Below are 20,751 nucleotides of genomic sequence, written 5' to 3' on the forward strand. Positions count from 1 at the left end.
AGTTTTCTATTCTTCTTTCCTTTCTCCATCTCACAAACCTTCCTCCTTCACTTTCTACTCACTATTCCCCTGTCCCCAAACACACACACACTTGCGCGCACACACACACACCCCAGAATACTCCATTGACCTCAGTTCCCATTACTCCCAGCTTATTCTCTTCTCTCAGTCAACTGCACTTATCATGCCCCAATGTTCACCAGCCTAGAAAAGTCTGCTGCCCACTTTCTGCCAAGTCAAGTCCTTCTCTTCCTTCAACCCTGTACACAAGACTTGCCTGGCATCTCTAATGCCCAGATGGATTCACACCTTTCAGCTAATGCCTCTAGTCTGTATCTTTAGTGGTTTTTGAGTGCAAAGATAACTACACAGAGCCAGGAAGCCAGAGTTATTTCCCATATTAGCTCTGCCCTATTCTAGGGAATATTATTTCGTCAGGGTTTCAGCTATTCAGCCACTTGCAAAGTGAGGACAAGAAAATCCCTCTGGGCTCTTCCATTCTCAATTCAACATTATTTCCAAGACGTAGGAACCTTGTTTTCATTCAGCCATTTAGTTATTCTTTCACTATACATTTTATTGAGGATGTACTGCATGCTTGACACACTCTCAATAACATAGAATTAAGATGTGGTTCTGCTTTCTAGGGCTACCTGGTGGGAAGCTGGACACGTAAATTGTGATTATAGTATTGAATAAATGCTGTGATGGGCCTGTGAGCTATAAGTGCTACTGACTGAAGAAGTGCTTCTTACTCAAACTGTGGAATCAGAGAAGTTACTTCAAAAAGCTGTTCTCTGATAAGAATTTTGAAGGGTGTGTTGACCAGATAGCCATGGGAGAAAGGCCATCCCAGATCGAAGAAATAGTGTGTTCCTAGCATGTTAGCATATTAACTTTATACTTATTAATTGCCTTTTTGTTTATATGTACATTACTGTATAGCAGTTAAACCAATTTGTAAATTAAATTATTTTTATGTTACTTTATCTTTACTGTGAAAATGGAGATCATTCAAATGCTATCATTTCTATTTCTAATAGTAAGCCACTTTAGGAAATTCTGATAGATGTGAAATGTGAATATGCAAAAAAAAATCCTTTCAAATTGCAGTGCAAAATGTTTGCTTCTTTGTCTATTGGAGACTATAGCTTTGTCTGGAACACAGGAATCAAAGGTTGATGTCTTTATTTCTCTGCAAATCAGGGGAAAGACATCCACTAACCCTCTAAAGCTAAAATATTTAAGGATTAAAGCAGATGTGGCATAACTGCTGGTTTGCTGAGTCTCTTGTGATTTATAAAGATATATTTTATGTCTTTTATGATTACGGGATGATGCTAAAAATTTTGTGGGTAATAATACCGTCACTTTGGAAAGACTGCATATAACAGCTCTGAAGAAGATACAGAATGCTACCCAGCTGCAAATCAAAGTAAAAGATGTTCAATTTGTTATTAAGAAAAGGCAGTCAGGAAATTTTATTTGGAATTTGGTCTTTGATGTCTGATCATCATAAATGTGAAGACATTAAAGTCATATGTTTATGAATAGATTTTTTTGCCTCTTGACATAATGGGATATGTTTTCATAATAATTTTTAAAGATTATTGTTAGATGTATAGCTGTTAGAACTATAGTTTATTTGAAGTGACCTTGACATCTTTTAAATCTTTGATTTTTTCCCCCTTTGGCACCTGGACTAGATGCCAGTATAAACTGGTTAAATACCATTTGATTTAAACAGAAAGACTGTACCATATATGCATATTTATGATATTTTGTTTGTTGGATCTTTTTCTTAATATTACTTGACTTTCTGTGTTTTAATCTCATTTTTTTTTTTTTTCTTATTTTGGGTTGAAGCCACTCTAAAGCTTAACACCTAGGAGATTTCTCACTTATGGTTCCCTTTAAAAGTGCTAAAATCTCAGCCTCTCGAACAAGAGACCAAGCTACAATTTAAAGAAAGCAGTGGTATTGATAAAGGGCCCTAAGAATGTTGCCACTTTCCTCATGTGTCTTCTGCCACATTCTTTCTTTTAAACCAGCAGGAGAGTTGGAAGAAGGATAAGAGGCTGGCCCATCCAAACACTCCTGGCATGCCACGCTGGTCTCTGAGGTCTCCCCTGCTGCTTTAGAAAAAGGAGCCCCACAGACAAATGAAAGGGCCACGGGGACATTCTCATGCAAGCCCCTTCCCTCCAAACACCAAGTGGCTGTAGATTGCTGGTGTTGGGGTGGTTTGGCCTGAGTTGAAGAATAGACACTTGAGAACCATTTGTTTCCACACCATTTTGGGTGAAGTGCTATAGTTTTCACTTTAAAAGCCCATTTAAAAAGAAAAATACTGTTTGAAAGGAGGACACAATTTGGAAGCCATCACACTTAATGGAGTCCCTTTTCAATGTAACACTTTGTCCTATCAATTCTCTTCTAAATTAGTTGTCACTACCTGGAGAAAACCCACCCTTAATTGTCTTAAAAAACAGTCTCCCATATATTTTTCCTATCTCCAATCTTTAAAACTCTTTTGGAACTTCCACAAAGTATGAAGTGAAACACAATTTGTTTAGCAGTACACAGTACATTATTACCATTGGCCTCTAAATCCAGTCACACAAATTATCTCAGAATTAAAAGAAAAAGCAAGCTGGACCTAATAGGAATAAAGGTTTTTACTGACAATTAACTTGACCAGCCATTGTTAGATAAAGGACTTGGTAAAATCTGCAGGATCTATGAAGAGGAAGTAATTCTTTTGGAAGTAGTTAGGCAGTTTATTATACTCGTTGCCACAGCCTGAAATATTCATCTAGTTTTGGAGATTTGAAGAGATGAGAGGGTTTTGAAGTTAAAGTCGCTTCTTTCTAGCCTTTCACTCTTCTTTTGTCCTTTGTCTTGAGTGGCCTGACTAGCTTCTCAGCCTGAAAGTCCCACTGTCAACTCAAAGGCAACATCTGGAAAGCTGGGTTTGCCTCTCCTCATCACAACAAGTAGGAATTCCTCCAAAATTTCCAATTTTCATCAAGTGTATACCATAGCATACCAGACATAGATTCTCAGGTTTATCCTTTTAATATCGTTTATATTTGTATCTTTGCCAACTAAGCACAATTCATCAGCAGTTCTCCAACCCACATGGCCTACTTCTTTTGTATTTCTACCACCTTAGTCTGAGTTCACTTTATTTCCCTCTTCTGCTTGGATTAGAATAGCTTTCTACCGTTTAGCTTCTAGCTTCTCATCAACTCATACATAGCTCTCAGAAATAGGTCTTCCTCAAGCACCATATTTCATCATTCCACTCTTCAGGAATTTCAGAGGTTCAATTTGTTACTCAAGAACTTTCACCCCGGTGGGGGAAATGAGGAGATGTTGGTTAAAGGATACAAACTTCCAGTTAGAAGATGAATAAGTTCTGGGAATCTAATGCACAGCCTGGTGATGATAACTAACAGTCTCGTATCATGTACTTGAAAGTTGCTAAGAGAATAGATCTTAAATGTTCTCACCACGAAAAAGAAATGGTAATTATGTGATGCGATGGAGGTGTTAGCTAATGCTATAGTGCTAATCATTTTGTAATTTATAAATGTGTCAAATCAACACGTTGTATACCTTAAGCTTACACAGTCTTATATATCAAACTTACACAATGTTATATATCAATTACATCTCAATAAAGCTGGAAAAATAAAAACTCCTCCACCAGCTTGTCTATTAACTATGGCCATGTTTTTCCAGACCAAAACCAGGAGCCTGTCTGAATTCAGTTCCTGCACCCTCTCTTGCACACAGTGGGCCCTGGTCTGCCTCAGTGTCTTCACACACACCATTTCCTTATTTCCTTCCTTCCCAATAATCTATACGCTTTTAATCTGGTCCAACTTCCCTCCTCCAAGAATCCGGTGATTAACCGTCATCTGACTTCTCTAATTGACTCCATCACACTTATTTACTGAGTGTGGACGGCTATGATTTGTAATTATTATGTATTCTCAAATTGTGCTTTTCAATTTGTTTCTATGGTTGCAAAGAGTAAAAATCTTTAAAGGCTTGAACTGCATTTTTTAAATTTTAAACAATATGGACACAGAGAGAGTCATATAATTATATACTTACCTATTATATATAATTTCTTATTATATATGATTTGTCATATTTTGTTATTAAACTTGTCTTTTGTTAGGTACAGAATGTAGAAGATTTATCAGTGTGTGACACATGTACAGATTACTGAGGAGCTTAATACTTACTCATTCTAAAGTTTTTAGGACCAAAAAAGGATGAAAAGATGCCTTACATAATCCCTGTTCTCTATACCTTGCTGCCCTTCCTACCCCCTAACCTTTCCCCTCCAGAACCCAGTCTCTCCCTGGGATACGTATGCACTCCCAGAGAAAGCTCTACGAGGACAGTTCTCTGGACACTGAGGCGGTGGGTGCTGAATAACTGTTGACCGACCACTGGGGGGACATAGGATAAAGCAAGGAATGAGGCTGAGAAGAATGTCTGTTTGGCCTGGAAAGTGAGAAAGGGGAGAAGAGAGCAAACACTAGAACATGGCATGATGGCAGAAAAACAAGGATTTTTAGCAGCTTTTCTTTTCTCCATCATTTTCAGCATTCCCACTGCCTACAAAGTTTCTGTCTTTGACCTATGTGTCTAAATATTCGAGAGTTGACAACCCTTCTTACCCTTCCTTTCAGCAGCAGCACAGAAAACTTAGCCAGGTGTTAATCTCTGCAAAGTTTATTGCCTGCCTGATGTGTGTGTGTGTGTGTGTGTGTGTGTGTGTGTGTATGTGTATACACATACATATACATACATATATGTGGAAGTGCGTGTATACACACACACATACGTACATGCATATGGCTAATGACGTCTCACAGTTTATCTCAAGGCCACATTGTTTCCTGTTCCACTTGGTTGACAGGACATCGCTGTCGTGACAGATGTATCCACTGAGAACGGGATCATGCGTTTGAAACCAGTTTAATTCTTAGCAAGGCGATGCATATGGCTTATGGAGATTTTGTGGTTGATTTTTTTCCTTATATATTACTCAGGGAAGCCTGTGTCAGTATAAATCAGTGGTAACGAAATCAACATTATGGCATCTTTGATACTGCATTTGCGAAAGCTTTTCAGGATGTTGTTTAATTCGGGGCTTAATGATTGATATTATAGACAGTGAATAAACATTTTTGATGGATCTGTTTGCTCACAGATTAAAAATATCGAATCCCTTTTTCTCTTGGATCTGAAGGGTGTAATGCCGTTGAAGAGGAAGCAGTTCAAATGTGGTCATCAGAGGCTGGTGGCACCAAAAGTAGAAACTCACTTAGGGTAAAATTTGCTGTCAGGAAAAATGGAGCATTCTTTCTCAACTCAGGAACGCGTGGTTCATGCGAGCTTGCTTGTAGATGGTTGCTACAATAAGACTCCTTTCATACAGGTGTGTTTATGCCCCAGGCTTGCTGGCCACAGTCCATTCCATTTACAGAAGCTGAATTAAACAATAACTACCGCATTGCAAAAAATGGTGGGGAGAAGGGGGAGAGGAGGGGGAAAGGTGAGCGTCAAAGGAGATGCCTGAGAGCTTTGTTCGGGCCAAGAAAAACCCTGTTGCAATTGTCAGAGCTTGTTGATGTTGCCGGGAACGGCACTTTTTTTTTTTTTCTCCTGGATTTTGTGGTTCTGCCTTAGGAAAGAAAGTAAAATAGAACGGAAGAACAAAGTCCTACTCTATAAATCAGCAGCTGCTCCTTTGCCAGATCAAAGGAGTGACATTTTTGCTTCTGGACTACTTGTCCATTTCAGGGCTTGACAGGCAGCTAGCAGCTGCCCTGCTAGACTGTATGGGAGAATCCTCCTACGTCTTCTTCCGAGCAGATGACAAGCTCATCAAAGAGATATCCATAGAATTGGGCACGTAAGTGCACCTTGATCTCCTCAAACATCGCTAATACATAATTACTAAACAGCTTGGTGTATTTTTTGGCAAGTTCATGCTTAGGTGGCTTCCACTGAGAAGTAGGATATAGAATTAATACTCCAATCAAAGGTGATGTTGAAAGCTAAAGAGATACTAGATTTGTCGGGATCTTCTCCTGTTAGCGCGAATTAGGAAATGGCTAGGAACATGATGAGAACCGGCTAAAATGTGTGTAACTGATTGTCAAGTGACTGGTTGATTTTTCGAAGCCCAGTCAGGCAGTAGTGTTCAGATAGATGAACAGGTACTTGATCATTGGTAATTTTGAAAACAATTACTCCTGCTTTTTTATGCTGATAGAGCCGAACAAAGCTGTAGATGTATCTTCCGTGTCTGTAAAGAATTGTTTTCAGAAGCACTATTAGGAGTGTAGGTATACAGATCTGGAATTTTAATGTCAGTAGTACAACTTTCAGAGTAATTCAGTTTCTAGTTGATTTCCATCTGCAATAAATCATGTACAGGATGAGGTAATATACTACAGCTTATGTCTATTGACTTAGTATTTTATCTTTAAGAGGATAGATCCTAGATATGAATAGCTAAGGATCTTTGTGTATTTTCTCCTCCCTTGCTTTCAAGTAGCTTTGAAAGATCACTTTTATAGTGCATGATAAATAGCCGCACATGAATAATCTGATGGCATTCTGGAAGAGTAACAGTGCTTCAAAATCATAACCTGCTGGGATGTTTTGTTACGCGCCATTGGGTGTGATTATACTTATGGAATAATGTTTATTGTTGCTCAGTATTATAAAGAAAATAAAAGATCATTCCCTATCTTAGAGGAATTTCTCAAATACTTTTATTAAAAAGTCTCTACTATTGGCTGTATACGCAACGCCTTAGTCAAATAGGATGCCAAATTCTCCAGGTCATTTTAAACACTTTTTTAATTATGAAAATAATCATACTTATTATTAAAAACTCAGAGCAGAATTACATGAAATAAAAATAGAAATCTACCATTTTCCTGCTATCCATTCCTGAGAGAGAACAGTTTCCACAAGAACACTTCATTGGTCCAACTTTTCCTTTAGGAGGTACCGATGGAGTAAAATGTATTAAATTATTATAAATTGTTTGTTGCCCAAGACAAATGATTACAGGACTGTTTAGATCTGACATAACTAAAGAGAATAGTATGTGCATTTTCACAGCTAAGGTTCTTGATTACAACTTGATCTTTGCAAGTTTCTATTCTTAGTAAGAGTACTGGATCATGTATTTGGTATGTGACCTAGAGCAGAAACTCTCAAACTTAAATATGCACATGTCACCTGGAAATCTTTTAGAATATTGATTCAGATTCAGTAGTGCCACAGTGGGGACCACTATATTTCTGCAGTTCTAACAAGCTTGAGGTGATGTTGATGTGGCTCGTCCATGGAACACAGAGTTGCAAGGATCTAGAGAACCGTTAAGAGAGTGATTCCAAAATAGCTCGCCCCACTACCCAGCCCCCCAGGAGATTCCCACTCCAGTGTCTAAAATCCCCACCATGGCATTATACACTTGTATTAGCTGTAATCTCTGGGAAGACCCCATGGCATGGACACATGCTACCTGCAGGGGTACAACACATTATTACCCTCTTATCAACTCAGCATGGCTTTGTTTAATAATAACCCACCTAGTCTGAATTATTGCCCGTAAGAGAACAGAGCTCTTTAGGAGGGGACATGAGATAGATGCATTTTGAGTGTAAGCTAATATTTAATGAGCTCTTACTGTGTGCCAGGTACTGTGGCACAAAGATTTTACATGCAATATCTCCCTTAACCCTCAAAAACAATCTGGGCCCAACTATTGCCCCAGCTTATGGATAGGAATCAAACTGAGGCCTAGAAGTTTACATAGACTTGCCCAAGGTGACACAACAAGGAAAGGGCAGAAAATATGAGCCCATGCTCTTCATCACTTTGCTCTACAGAGAAGTCTGGAATATGGAACAATTACTGAGAAGCGTTTACCCAAAGTAGGGTATTTTAGTAAAGAACCTATGTGCACCCTCCTAACCTGAGGGAAGAATTAGATAAAAGAAAGAATTTTGAAAGAACACATTAGAAGGTCATCAGAAGATAAGCATGAGCTACTTGATAATTTTGCCCAGGACCTTTCATGTCAGCATAAACACTCCACTGCTCAAGGCCTGTTCATAAAGCTACAAAAGGTGTGTGATTCCAGATTAATATCATGTTTTTATATTGTAAATTTATAAGTGTTAGCTCGTGGTGTTTTGAGAGCTGTAGACTAATCTAGTATCTATCAAATTATAAATTAAGCTGTAGCTCTGGGAAATTAATTATGAACCATGAATGTGTCCCTAAGTAGCCCATGGATCTCATTTGTTTACCATACTTTGCTCACAGTTGTCTGGGAGAAAAGACCCACTTATCTGGCCACCTGTGAAAAACTTATGTTTGAGACATGACTCAATCATCTGCGTGTCAGAATACACATTCAAAGGCATTAAACCTGCTTAATTCACTGATTCAGCCTTTTCAATGTATCTCATTGAGAAAGCCCCACTCTTAGCCATAACCACACACAGAAAAAGACATGCTTTCTTTGTGAACTAAGAAAAAAAAATGAAGAAACTTGATAACTGACTTGCCCCTGTTGAGGCTTCATTGCTGCACACCCCAACCAGTAGCGAGCTTTGCGAATAAGCACCTTCACTGATGAGTCCCATGGCTGGGGAAAGTGGAGAAACAGAGGTTTTTCATTTTTTAACAGGTCCCCAATCACCAAGCTGCCTATAACACCTCTTCCCAATTGATCGGATCCCTCTTCAGCAGTTCAGCCCCCCTCCTTAACCAGACCAAACCATGCAAAAGCTTCAGTTCTGGAGATTCTTGATTCCCCCTCAGAGGGTTTCAGGGCTGGCATCTTTCCAGTTGACTCCGTGGAAGCCTGCACTTTCTAACAAAAGGAATGCTGCCGAAAGGAACGGGTTACCAGGTGGGGCATGAAGTTAGTGAACCAGAAAGAGGGATTTATCAGCCATTTAAAAAGAGAGAGAAAGAGAAAGGAAAAGGAATCAACCGACAATCAGGAATGACACCTAAGTCTACTTCTATCAGTCTGAAATATGCTGGGGAGTGAAAACACTTTAAAAAAAAAATCACCGCGGTCAGATTTTGGTTGCAGAAATGTTTGGCTCTTTTGTTGGGGCTTAAGGTGGGGTTGTGGGAGAGGTCTCCACAAGACCTCTCTCCAACAAGATAAGATGAAATTTCAATGATATTTTCCTCTCTTGGGTTTATTCTTTTTAATATATAGAGATATATATATATTTTCACTCTAAGTTGACTCAAAAAGGCCTCATGATTCTTGGAAAGTCATTGAATTTATTTCTATAATTAAGTTATTTTTAAACTAACCGTCTAAGTATATAATTTTTAAGGATCACACATACTAATTCATTTTCTATTTTAGTAAAATTTAATGAGAAAGTAGATAGTCTTAGTAGATCCTCTCCAGAGCTTTTGCGAGCCTGGATACTAACTTTGTGTTCAATACAAATCAATGGAACTAGTGTACTTTAGGGTACTCATTCCCTAAGGAGTCACTAATGGAATTATCTCTAGCCCTTAAAAAAAGTCACAATGAGGCTAATGAAAAATATTTTTTAAGTGAAATCTGGATAAGGCACTAGGCTTACTAGCACATTTATGGCATTTATCATAGATGGCATATTTTATACGCAAGTTGTACAAACCTCAGAATGCTTTTAAGAGCTATCTAAGAAGACTTTGTGATTTCGGGTAAAATAGTTTGTACCAATAGAAAAGTATATGTCTTCAACTTCAAAATCATTCTGGGATGACATTACAACTTAGAGAATTTTTTAATATCAGATACAGATGAAAAACCTAACAGTCTTTGGATTGGAAATAACTTGCGGGGGTTTTCATTAAAGTTGGGTGCAGCTTGCTGCATTTTGGTTAGTTGGATGTCTTCAGCAATTTTTCAAATGTTTTGGGTTTGGCAAAGTCCAAAATGTTTTTGCCAACACCCTCTTTTCCCCTTAGTTTTTAAACCCGTGTGAAATTCAAGGATAACTTAATCCATATGTGTCTGATTCATTTACACTTAACTCATCAAAATGTTATTTTGTAAGACCCATTTAATAGCCAAGAAACCTTTTGAGCCTTTTAAGATGTCTTTTGTCTTTGAACCAGTGAGTTGCATTTTTCCATATGAATGGAGCTTGGACCTTGAAAGATGGAAGATCAGTCTGTTTTCAACTTAGACTCTTCAGATTTTAAGTGGAATCAAAACTTGATATTCTGTTTACTGTTTGAGCACTGAATAACTTCATTTTAAAATATAGATCAGAGGAAGTGGAAAAAATTTTCATGTTATGTAATTTTGGGGAAAGACCATATTTGGAAATTTCACATTACTGATATTAAAGAAATAAAAATTACTCTTAATTTGATTGTTTGAATCTATAATTAAATGGCTTCATTTTATGTACATGGGTGTGTTTTCTAAGAGTGGCCTGTGGCTCATCAGTGCAGTGGGGTAATTTCATTTTTTAGTGTTAAAGTGTTCTTACAGTCAGCTCATTAATTGGTAATGTTAATAGTAACATCTATGGTGTTTGTAAGATATCCCAAGATCAGGGGAGTTGACAATTGGCAGGAGTTGTATGTTAAGAGATTTCTGAAAAATTGGGGCCCATATGTTTTTAAAATTCTGCATGATTTGAAAGAATGTGGTAGAATCAGGAATCTGGCAAGATACAGCCCTATCGATCACAAACATTGTTTGAGAGCAACAATTCAGAGAGGCTCACCGGGAGCCCTAGTGAAAAAAGCAAAATCTCTTATGACCCTTTGTAAAAGGATCTAGTGAAAACCTTCAGAGGCTTCTCTGCCTATTTGTTTAGTAGAACTGGGCGAAGAAAGGCCATCGCCATAACTGCTAGTGAACATTCAGTCCATGCCATGGTAACTAGTTGAAAATGTAACACTGGAGTGGCATTTCCAAGTTCAGCGCTTCTATAAAGACCTGGGAGCACACAGATTGCTTTTCTTAATGTTCTGCATTGTTGTGGATCCCCCATTGAACAACCTTTTGAGCGGACCCCGTTTTTACTAATGTAAACATTCTGACTAGTATCCAAAGAAATGACCTTTGCGTGAACCTCTAACCTTCCCCGTAATTATTTGTTTGAAGACAGTGTGGAGTTCTCCTGCTGAGAACTAAGGACCATGATTCCTTGCAGCTCTGTGAGGAAGGGAGTGTTTGGGGGAACTGGAGAGAAAGACATAAATAAGCGAACAACCTCCAGATGTAAATAATAAAAGAGTAAAAGGGTGAAATTAAAAAGGGAAAAAATAGCAATTCATTTTACCTAAAGAGTTGGCCTATAGGAAAAAAACAAAACCGGGATTAGTAGCACATAAAAAGAGGTGAAACCCCTGCCATGTGTGTCCTCCATTAGAAACTTCAAGGAGCAGAGGAAAGGCTTCTCCTCTCTTGAGCATCTCAATTGGTCTTAACCTGAGCTGATGAAAAGAGATCTGGGGGTGGAACTCTCAGGTCAGTCCTCCTTGGTCCCAGTAAAAGCAGTGAGGAAAAGAGTAGACCATTAAGTTCCTTCTCTGATTTGAGGGATACTTCTGGAAGGCTTTGTGATCTATCTGGTCAGATATTCCTCAGCACCACTTAAGGTGCCCAGTGGGAATAAATATGCAGTTTCCACTCTCTTTTTTGTTTTCACCTCTCATAAGCTGTCACTTTCTTCCCCAAACCTGAGGGGGTGTGACATCTGAGCTACGCTTTCTTAAGTAATAAAGAAGTTCATTGTTTGCCAAACAAACCCCATATGCAAAAGACTCTTTCGGTTTTCTAGAGGCTATTTTTCTTCAGTCTAATTGTATTCCCACCAGAGTGCCCACAGGAGGCCTGAACGGCGGGTGTGGGCTGCTGTCCTCCACAGAAGGGACTTGAACGCCATAGGAGCGCAGAGCTGCCAACACGCTAGAATTTTCCTGGCTAATTTCAAAGAATGAGTTTTCAGTTCCTGCCTGTGACCCCATGTAGACTCATTAATCATGAAGTCCCCCTGCACTTAAGATTTGAAACTGGGAATACTGGGAAACGTCATCCATGGGTATATTTTGCAGGAACAGCTAGCTATATGCTAGGCATCCCCCTCCCTCCATGTCCCCCCTGAAAACATGCATCCCGTGAATCCTGTGCATCAGCTCAAGCGCGTGGGGAATGCATGTCATTAAATGCGTGGGGACAGGGGTAACTCGCAAATGGTAGAAAATTGTTTTGTTTTTATTAAATTTGGAGAAATAAAGGAGATTTCTTATCATCTTACTCTGTACATGAATATTTGATGGGCATTATTAAACATTAAAGTAACATGAAGTAGGCACTTATTTTTGGATTTCCAGCAAAATTAGATCCAGGCTTCTATACGAAATAAGTGCTTCTCCTTTACATTCCTGTGATTCAGCTACCACCTGATTTGAAAATGTTTCTTGCACTCTAATATCAACCATGTGTACCTGAGGCTCTGCCTTTCTAGTGGGTTGAAAGGTGGCTGGGTTTATGGTTGGCAGTTACCTTATCCCTGCCCTGGGTGTCCCAGCTTAGACTGGAAAGGCCGCCCCCAGCTGGCACTGACCTCTAAGTGACCCCTAACTTTACAGGCTTAAACTGCAGGAGTTGCCGAAGAGCAGAAGTCTTTCTGGCCAGCACTTATTACTGCTGTGTTGGTGATAAAACTTCAGACAGCCTAATTGATGGCTTTGCTGACCTAACAATACCTTGTGAAAGCCGAGTGCCAGAGCCTGGTCTCCATTTATGACCAGCTGCAAGGGGAGGCTGGGTCTCCCTATGATGGCGAGTTTAGGGAAAGGGGGAAAATCTTCCAGCCTGTGAACTTTAACCAGATTCCGACTTGTTCAAGAGGCAGAAGCACAATTGCAAATTAATAGAAGTTTTCTCAGGGAAAACTTTTTTCCCTTCCTGAGCCTTTTTAGCACGTCAGCTTTGAGTTGATTATGAGATGATGGAGGAGATGATCCAGTCAGCTATTTTTGAACATGGAGAGGGAAAATTGCCTTTGAATTAAAAAGATAATTTTCGGTAGATGTTTGACTGTATTGTATCCTCCGCAGCGTTCGTGCAGAGGTGTTCACGGAGCACACAAATTGCATTTGCTGACTGGACGTCTCTGTTCTGTTTCAGGTTTATTAATGCCAGAAGAAGAATAGTACAGCCCATGATTGACCAGTCAAATCGAGCAGGCAAGTTCCAACTCATATCTGTGTTCACATCCCACAGGCACAAATCCTCATCAAGTTATACTTCAGGAGTTTCATCACCTGGTAAAGAAATGCTTCCATCAGGCATTCTGGGAGGATTTGTTTTTTAATGTCCCCAGAATTCCATTCTAGGAAGCAACTTCACTAATTGGTGCTAATTGGAGATTTCCCACCCTGACTCTACTGACACTGCTTTTTATTTTCTTTCTGAATTGGTAATTGGGCACAAGTATTAGTGCCACAAGCAGTTTGTTTGACTGTGAGCTCTGGAATTACTCATTGCTTGTCTGCATCCAATCATTAGCACACTCTCATTTTCTCCCTACCCACAATTCCTTGGTGTGCGCATTGCTTTCACTCCTGGAACATCCCCTGTTAAACTCATTGTATCCATTCATTTGCATTGACTATTCATAATATTCTATTAAAGCCTGACCTGCTGCATTGCCAGCATTATTTTTTATTAAAATGCTTCCCATCCATCCCACGAAAACACATGTGGGTTTTTCTCACAGAGTCTCTCTGTTTCTCTAAAGCCATCGTTACACAGTACTGTCAGAACCATCCCCATGAACTCCTAATCATTCTACTTCGAAATAGGCATTTCCTTAGTTCACTGAGGACTTGTGGTGTCCTGCGAGAAGGTCTACGGGAAAGAAAACTATTTTCCATGTAGGTGATGACTGTTGTTACTCACGAGGGTGTCCAAAGGGATGGAGATTTAAACTGTGGCCTCAGTTTAAAGAATTTAAGAAAATTAATTTCCTTTGGCAAAATTTCCCCACTAACACTGAAATATCGTTCCACTAATGGAGGCCGGGGACCTGTTGGAGAAGAATATAAAACAATTGAAATATTAAATTTACCACGTTTACATTTTCTTTGGTATGAGTGAAAAAGCAAATGTTCCACTGAGTCTGTTTAACCTTGTAAAACTGTGCTCGAATATCAAGTGTTTGTGTCTGATGTGAAATTTTATAAGCCACCAGAGATGCAGGATTACAAAATCTTAACTTAATAGCACGTGGCAATATTTATACATCAGATTCCCTGTCCCTCTTCCCCCAATCGAGAAAGAAGTCGAGAAGCAAAAGCTACAGAGGGTGACCCACCTGTTAAACAGACTGGTGAAGTCTTTCCTCCAGAACCTTTTTTAAAGCCACTCACTCATCTTACCTCAATCCTAGAACCACACAGACAGACCACACCCCCCTTTTTCAAGCGCCAACCACGTTGTTGCTGTAACGTTTCAGTGCTGCAGCAGGAACAATTGCTGATTGTTTGGTATATCTTTTCTTCTTTCTCCTCTGTGTCCTCGAATGACTACAATCAGGTTTTCTTCTTGATCCTTCAGTGAGCCAAGGAGCAGCGTATAGTCCAGAGGGTCAGCCCATGGGGAGCTTTGTGTTGGATGGTCAACAACACATGGGAATCCGGCCTGCAGGTAGGTTTGCTCATCCCTCCTCTGGGCTTCCCTGGGAAGTATCACCTTCTCCACCAGCCTTCTTCATCCACTCTACTCTCCCACGCTCATGGTGGGTTTAACATTTGCCTGCTGCCTGCTCTGTCTGCTTTCTTTCCCTTGGGTGGGGGAAAAGGATCCTCTTTAAAAAGTAAAGAGTTGACAGCAGTACCATTTTACTCTGCCCCATACACATCCTTTTTCTTTTTTTTTTTTTTTTCTTTTTAAACCAAGGCAAAAAGTGAGAAGGAATCTGAGTTTCCTCCTATTTTTTTTACCATCAATTATTGCTGATTTTCCGGCCTCTTCTCGGATTTTATCTCCTTTCTAGGACCTATGAGTGGAATGGGCATGAATATGGGCATGGATGGGCAATGGCACTACATGTAACCTTCACCATGTAAAGCAATCGCAAAGCCAGGGGGAAGTAAGTACAGTCGGGTGCGACCTGTCTTCACTGTCACTGCAGAGACTTTATTTTATTTTTTATAATTTGCCCCCATTTTATTTTTCCTTGCCCATAACTGCATGCCTTTCCAAACTAAGGACCTGTTTTTAAATATATATCACCATCTCCGAAGGCACAGATGACACAGATACACACTTTAGAAAAGGCCAACTGACAAGCCTGCGTGTGTCTTAAGCAGGGGGGACTGCCTCTTAGCCTATTTACTGAGGCCCCGATGAGCACAAACACAGACATCGGGCGGATATTGGACATTTAAGAATAAAAATAACGTCTTGGGGGCACCAGTTGACTGAGAGAAATTAAGCAGGCTTCAATGAAGCGATAAAAAAAAAAAGGAAAAGTAGAACTGTCCTTTGAGTGACATAAATCTGTCAGAACACGATTGATGCCCAAATTATCTTATATGCAAAGATGAAATGCTGCAGTTCATTATGCCTAGTCTAGATATATGACAGCAGTGACACCATTGATTCTTCACTAGGGAGTCGGTGTGTTTTGATTATTTTTTACATGTGCCTACTGACTTTCGACATGAGACAGAAAGACAGGAAAGTCAGTCAATAAATTTAAAGGGAAAGACATTTAGGAGCAACTGAATATGAAGGAATGGATTTTTCACTGAGGTTGAATGGCTGCAGTTGGATTAAGAAACCCATTAGACTTTAAAGCTTCAAGTGTTTTTGACATCTGAAAAAAATTCAGAGTCTACCAACAAGACATATCCTTTGCTGAAGACACCAGAGCATAAAAAAATTCATATAACATCGAAACTTCCTTGTTTAATGAGGCTGAATATAACAACACGTACCTTGATTAAATCATGCTCCATATGTAAATAGAGGCCAACGTTTTATATGAGATCTCAGGGGGTCACCATGGCACACCACTGATGAAGCCAATTTCCTTCCTTTCTTCCTTTACTAATGCAGTCAAAAAATGTAGAAAGCAATGTTCCCTAAAACAGCTATAGAGAAAACATTTGCTCAGCTTGGATAATTCTTAATATAGGCCATATAATTTCTAGCCTATTTAATTACATAACATATTTTATGCTTCATGACCAATTACATTAATAGCTTAATACAGAAGAATATTATCCTCTCTTGATTTGATTATGCAGCCAGACAATATGGTATATTTGGTACTTAATTATCATCATCCATTGAGCAGGCTGCTGTGGTAGAATAAACAGAGAGCTGGGACTATGCAGGCTGTGTTATTGTCTTTAGATGGTTTTGCCACTTCTCTTAATAATGGACTGCGGATCTACTTAACAAAATGACTGCAGCGTATAAGCCTTTAGATTACCAGCTTACAGTGTCAAAAACATCTGTTCAGCTTTTCAACTGTATGTACTGGAGGTTAAATAGAGGTGAATAAAGCTGTCCTTTTAGCTCTGGGGATGGGCAACAATAAATATAATATAACCTTAATTCAATGAACAGGTGACTTGCAAGAGAAATCAGAATCCTTCAACTGATGACTTCCCAACATTTTAACTCACAACTTCAAATCTCGTGTGTCTTGATTAAGAATTTCTAGAAGTGTTATATTTTATTCCTCATTTCAAGGCATTCTTTTTTTTTTGGAATTTTCAGACATAAACTACTGGGCATGTCATATGACCTTACTTTGACTTCTTACCTCTGACCTTTACAATCTCTTGGGTGTACTGCTATAAGAATGCCTCTAATTCAAAAGGGGGCTTCATTTTAAATATACATAAAAGCCCATCCCTTCAAAATGAATATGCCATAATGTTTTGTACAATACATTTTTCATGAAGAAATACAGATATGATAAGATGTCAACTTTATTTTAATATCTATAATTTTTGTCCATTTCTATAAATGCAACAAAGGAAAAGAAATGATATATCAACAGTTAACTGATAAAACTCGACTTAGAATTTATATTCTTATTGCATTTATCAAAGAAATGTACTGAATACCATTTTGAAAAACAGTTCCACTTTATGACATTTAGTTGCATTAAATATTTAGTTCTGTTGTGTTGCATTATACTGCTGTGCGATGAAATTAAATGCAAACTACAATTTGAATGTCTGCAAACATTGGCAAGAATCTGCAGCTAAATTTAGATATAAGATTTGCAGTGTCTGTTGTTTTTTTTTTTTTTTCCCTTTCATCTTTGATGGGTAAAGTATAAAAATGTCTAGGAATTTGACCTGCTTTCTTTTTGCCTCTCTCTTTTCAGGTTTGCAGAGCATGCCAGGGGAGTACGTTTCTCAGGGTGGTCCTATGGGAATGAGTATGGCACAGCCAAGTTACACTCCTCCCCAGATGACCCCACACCCTACTCAGTTAAGACATGGACCCCCAATGCATTCATATTTGCCAAGCCATCCCCACCACCCAGCCATGATGATGCACGGAGGACCCCCTTCCCACCCTGGAATGACTATGTCAGCACAGAGTCCCACAATGTTAAATTCTGTAGATCCCAATGTTGGCGGACAGGTTATGGACATTCATGCCCAATAGTATAAGGGAACTCAAGGGAAAAGGAAACACACGCAAAAACTATTTTAAGACTTTCTGAACTTTGACCAGATGTTGACACTCAATATGAAATTCCAGACAGCTGTGATTATTTTTTACTTTTTGTCATTTTTCATCAAGCAACAGAGGACCAATGAGACAAGAACACAAATGTGAAATCATGGGCTCACTGAGACAATTCTGTCCATGTAAAGATCCTCTGGAAAAAGACTCCGAGAGTTATAACTACTGTAGTATAAACATAGGAACTAAGTTAAACTTGTACATTTCTGTTGATCACTCCGTTATGTTGCCTCAAATAGTTTTAGAAGAGAAAAAAAAAATATATCCTTGTTTTCCACACTATGTGTGTTGTTCCCAAAAGAATGACTGTTTTGGTTCATCAGTGAATTCACTATCCAGGAGAGACTGTGGTATATTTTAAACCTGTTGGGCCAATGAAAAAAGAACCATGCTGGAGACCATGGTGAACGTCTGGCTAAACCTCATCCCTCGGACTCCGGCTTCAAGAATGTGTTTTCATGCCCGGCCTTTGTTCCTCCATAAATGTGTCCTTTAGTTTCAAACAGATCTTTATAGTTTGTGCTTCATAAGCCAATTCTTATTATTATTTTGGGGGACTCTTCTTCAAAGAGCTTGCCAGTGAAGATTTAAAGACAGAGCAGGAGCTTCTTCCAGGAGTTCTAAGCCTTGGCTGTGGACAAAACAGTCTTAAGTTGGGCAGCTTTCCTCAACACACAAAAAAAGTTATTAATGGTCATAGCACCACAACTAGGACTTTATCCGAGACTCAAAGCTTGGAGGATAAAAAGGAGCAAGAGAATACTGTAACAAACTTCGTACAGAGTTCGGTCTATTAATTGTTTCATGTTAGATATTCTATGTGTTTACCTCAATTGAAAAAAAAAAAAGAATGTTTTTGCTAGTATCAGATCTGCTGTGGAATTGGTATTGTATGTCCATGAATTCTTCTTTTCTCAGCACGTGTTCCTCACTAGAAGAAAATGCTGTTACCTTTAAGCTTTGTCAAATTTACATTAAAATACTTGTATGAGGACTGTGACGTTATGTTAAAAAAAAAGGTGTTAAGTCACAAAATGCGGTAATAAATATTTCATTTTTGATTTTTTGTTAGGCTTTTGTGTTTTTAATAGTTTTAAGGCAAGGTGGCACAGTACCTACTGTATATTTGGGATTGAAAGTAGGTGATGGCTTTGCCCCCAGAAATCTAGTATATTTGAAACTTAACTTACCAACAATTTTTTAAGGTAACCATCTCTGTAGGCTTTCAGTATATATTTGGCCTATAAATTCTACCAGCAGAAAACTTCTAAAGGTACGAAACTGTGTGTGTGTGTGTGCGTGTGTTATGAGCCAGGTTGAAAGATCACCAACACGTCCAACCTCCTCTTTAGATGCATTATGTTAAAAAAAAATACTTTCAGATAAAGCTTTTCATGTTCATTCTCTGCCAGAATAAAGGGTTTTTTCGGGGTTAATTTTACATCATCAGAAATAACTAACGTCTGTGCTCAAAGATAATTCATCTACCTGTGTTTTTTCTCTCTTAGTTACTAAAATACTGTTGAATATGTAAATTAAAATTTACATATAGATGTTCATAGGTGAGTAAACAACTTCTATGGAGTCTGAAATCCTGAGTTGAAGAGATTACTTAATCATTAATATTTAATATAAATTATAGTATGATGTCTTTTTATTTCAGACAGCTCCATGTGCAGGCACGCTAGTGTGATGATTTGCTCACTAAACTTAAACTTTTTTTCTAAAACAACAACAAAACAGGCAATGTAATGCCATTTTCAAAGTTCCACGCAACTTTCCTGAACATCTCTGTCATTAGCTTGATGATACTGCACAAGCCATGCCTGCTAAAGTACGCAAAGTGAAAAAAGGTGTGAGGTATTTGCATGCCCCCTCAATTTCGCAAATAAATATACTATCCTGGAACTTTGTAACACCCAAACTTTGAACCCTATGTTCAGAAGGGATACTATTTTAAACTTTAGCTTAGTTGTGTGATGTCAGCCTGATTGGGAAATCATTTACTATCCCAGAAATTCAAGTTTGTATCTTATTTTGGGTTCTTCCATCTTCCCATTGCAAAACAAACAAACAAACAAGCAGACATTAATAGAAGTTGTATACAAAGGAACAAGGAAATAAACTTCTATTGTATCATTTTTAGGTAGAATTTTTATAAATCCATTTACTAGTTTAATTAATGTTCTGCTGTTTAAACACAGAAATAACACTTCCGATGCAAGCTAACTGTTCATGGAGAAATTCTGTGCCACTTGGAATAGAGAGAGCTTCCCTCTCATTTTTGTTGTCCAATTTCACCTGGAGTCTTTTTGCAAAATTTAAATATTTGTATATTTTTAACTTAAATGCTTGTACGTAAAATTTGACAAGTTCTTCATTTATAAATTAACTCTCACGTCAGCTGAAAAAAATTTCTGGCCAAGTTTTTCTTCCTTTCCTCTCAGTAGAGTAAATGCTGAAGGGTTTACTTGGTAGTTGGCTCATGTTTAGAAAGTGTTTAATGAAATTATTATTAAGCTATTTCATCGCAGTTTAGATCCCAGAACTCTCTATCCTTGGTTTTAATGAATAAAATCATCTCAGGTTTGATTTCTTTAACAACTTCACACCCTATTACATTAACCTTAACCCTCTTAAATATTTGGAGGTGAATAATAATTGTAATAATATTTGTTTGCATTTCCTTGCTTCCCCCCCACCCTCCATAAGCTAAGACAGAGAGGTGGTAAGAGTTGTCCAATTTTTATAATGCTTTTTTTTGTATACCACCTCGGAAGGCACTTGCTCCTATCTCGGGTTTACTATTTAGTATAAAGAGTTCCGATTTGGGTATATTTAAGAAAGACTCAGCTGTCAAAAGCAAAGAAACTGGGAATGGTGTTTTGACAACCATATAGTGTTAAAGGAAATACTGTAGTCTGAATAAAATT

The 20,751-nt window shown here is 38.5% G+C and overlaps 1 protein-coding gene across 10 annotated transcripts in view; it reads left to right on the forward strand.

Annotated features, from left to right (window-relative positions):
* MEIS2 (Meis homeobox 2) overlaps window positions 1-18,884 on the forward strand; it is a 200,891-nt gene extending 182,007 nt beyond the window's left edge. For 3 of the 10 annotated variants that reach the window (XM_036844555.1, XM_036844557.1, XM_036844562.1), the window contains 3 exons: window positions 13,226-13,284; window positions 14,636-14,746; window positions 17,451-18,852. In XM_036844555.1, coding sequence (XP_036700450.1) covers window positions 13,226-13,284; window positions 14,636-14,746; window positions 17,451-17,737 — 457 coding nt within the window. In that variant the 3' untranslated portion in view covers window positions 17,738-18,852. Of the gene's footprint in view, window positions 1-13,225; window positions 13,285-14,635; window positions 14,747-15,095; window positions 15,192-17,450 lie in introns of all 10 variants that reach the window. The other 7 variants (XM_036844558.1, XM_036844559.1, XM_036844560.1 and 4 more) reach the window with 5 other exon arrangements.
* Window positions 18,885-20,751: the final 1,867 nt, after the last annotated feature.

This window comes from Balaenoptera musculus, chromosome 2 (genome assembly GCF_009873245.2).
Source record: "Balaenoptera musculus isolate JJ_BM4_2016_0621 chromosome 2, mBalMus1.pri.v3, whole genome shotgun sequence".
Taxonomy (NCBI): domain Eukaryota; kingdom Metazoa; phylum Chordata; class Mammalia; order Artiodactyla; family Balaenopteridae; genus Balaenoptera; species Balaenoptera musculus.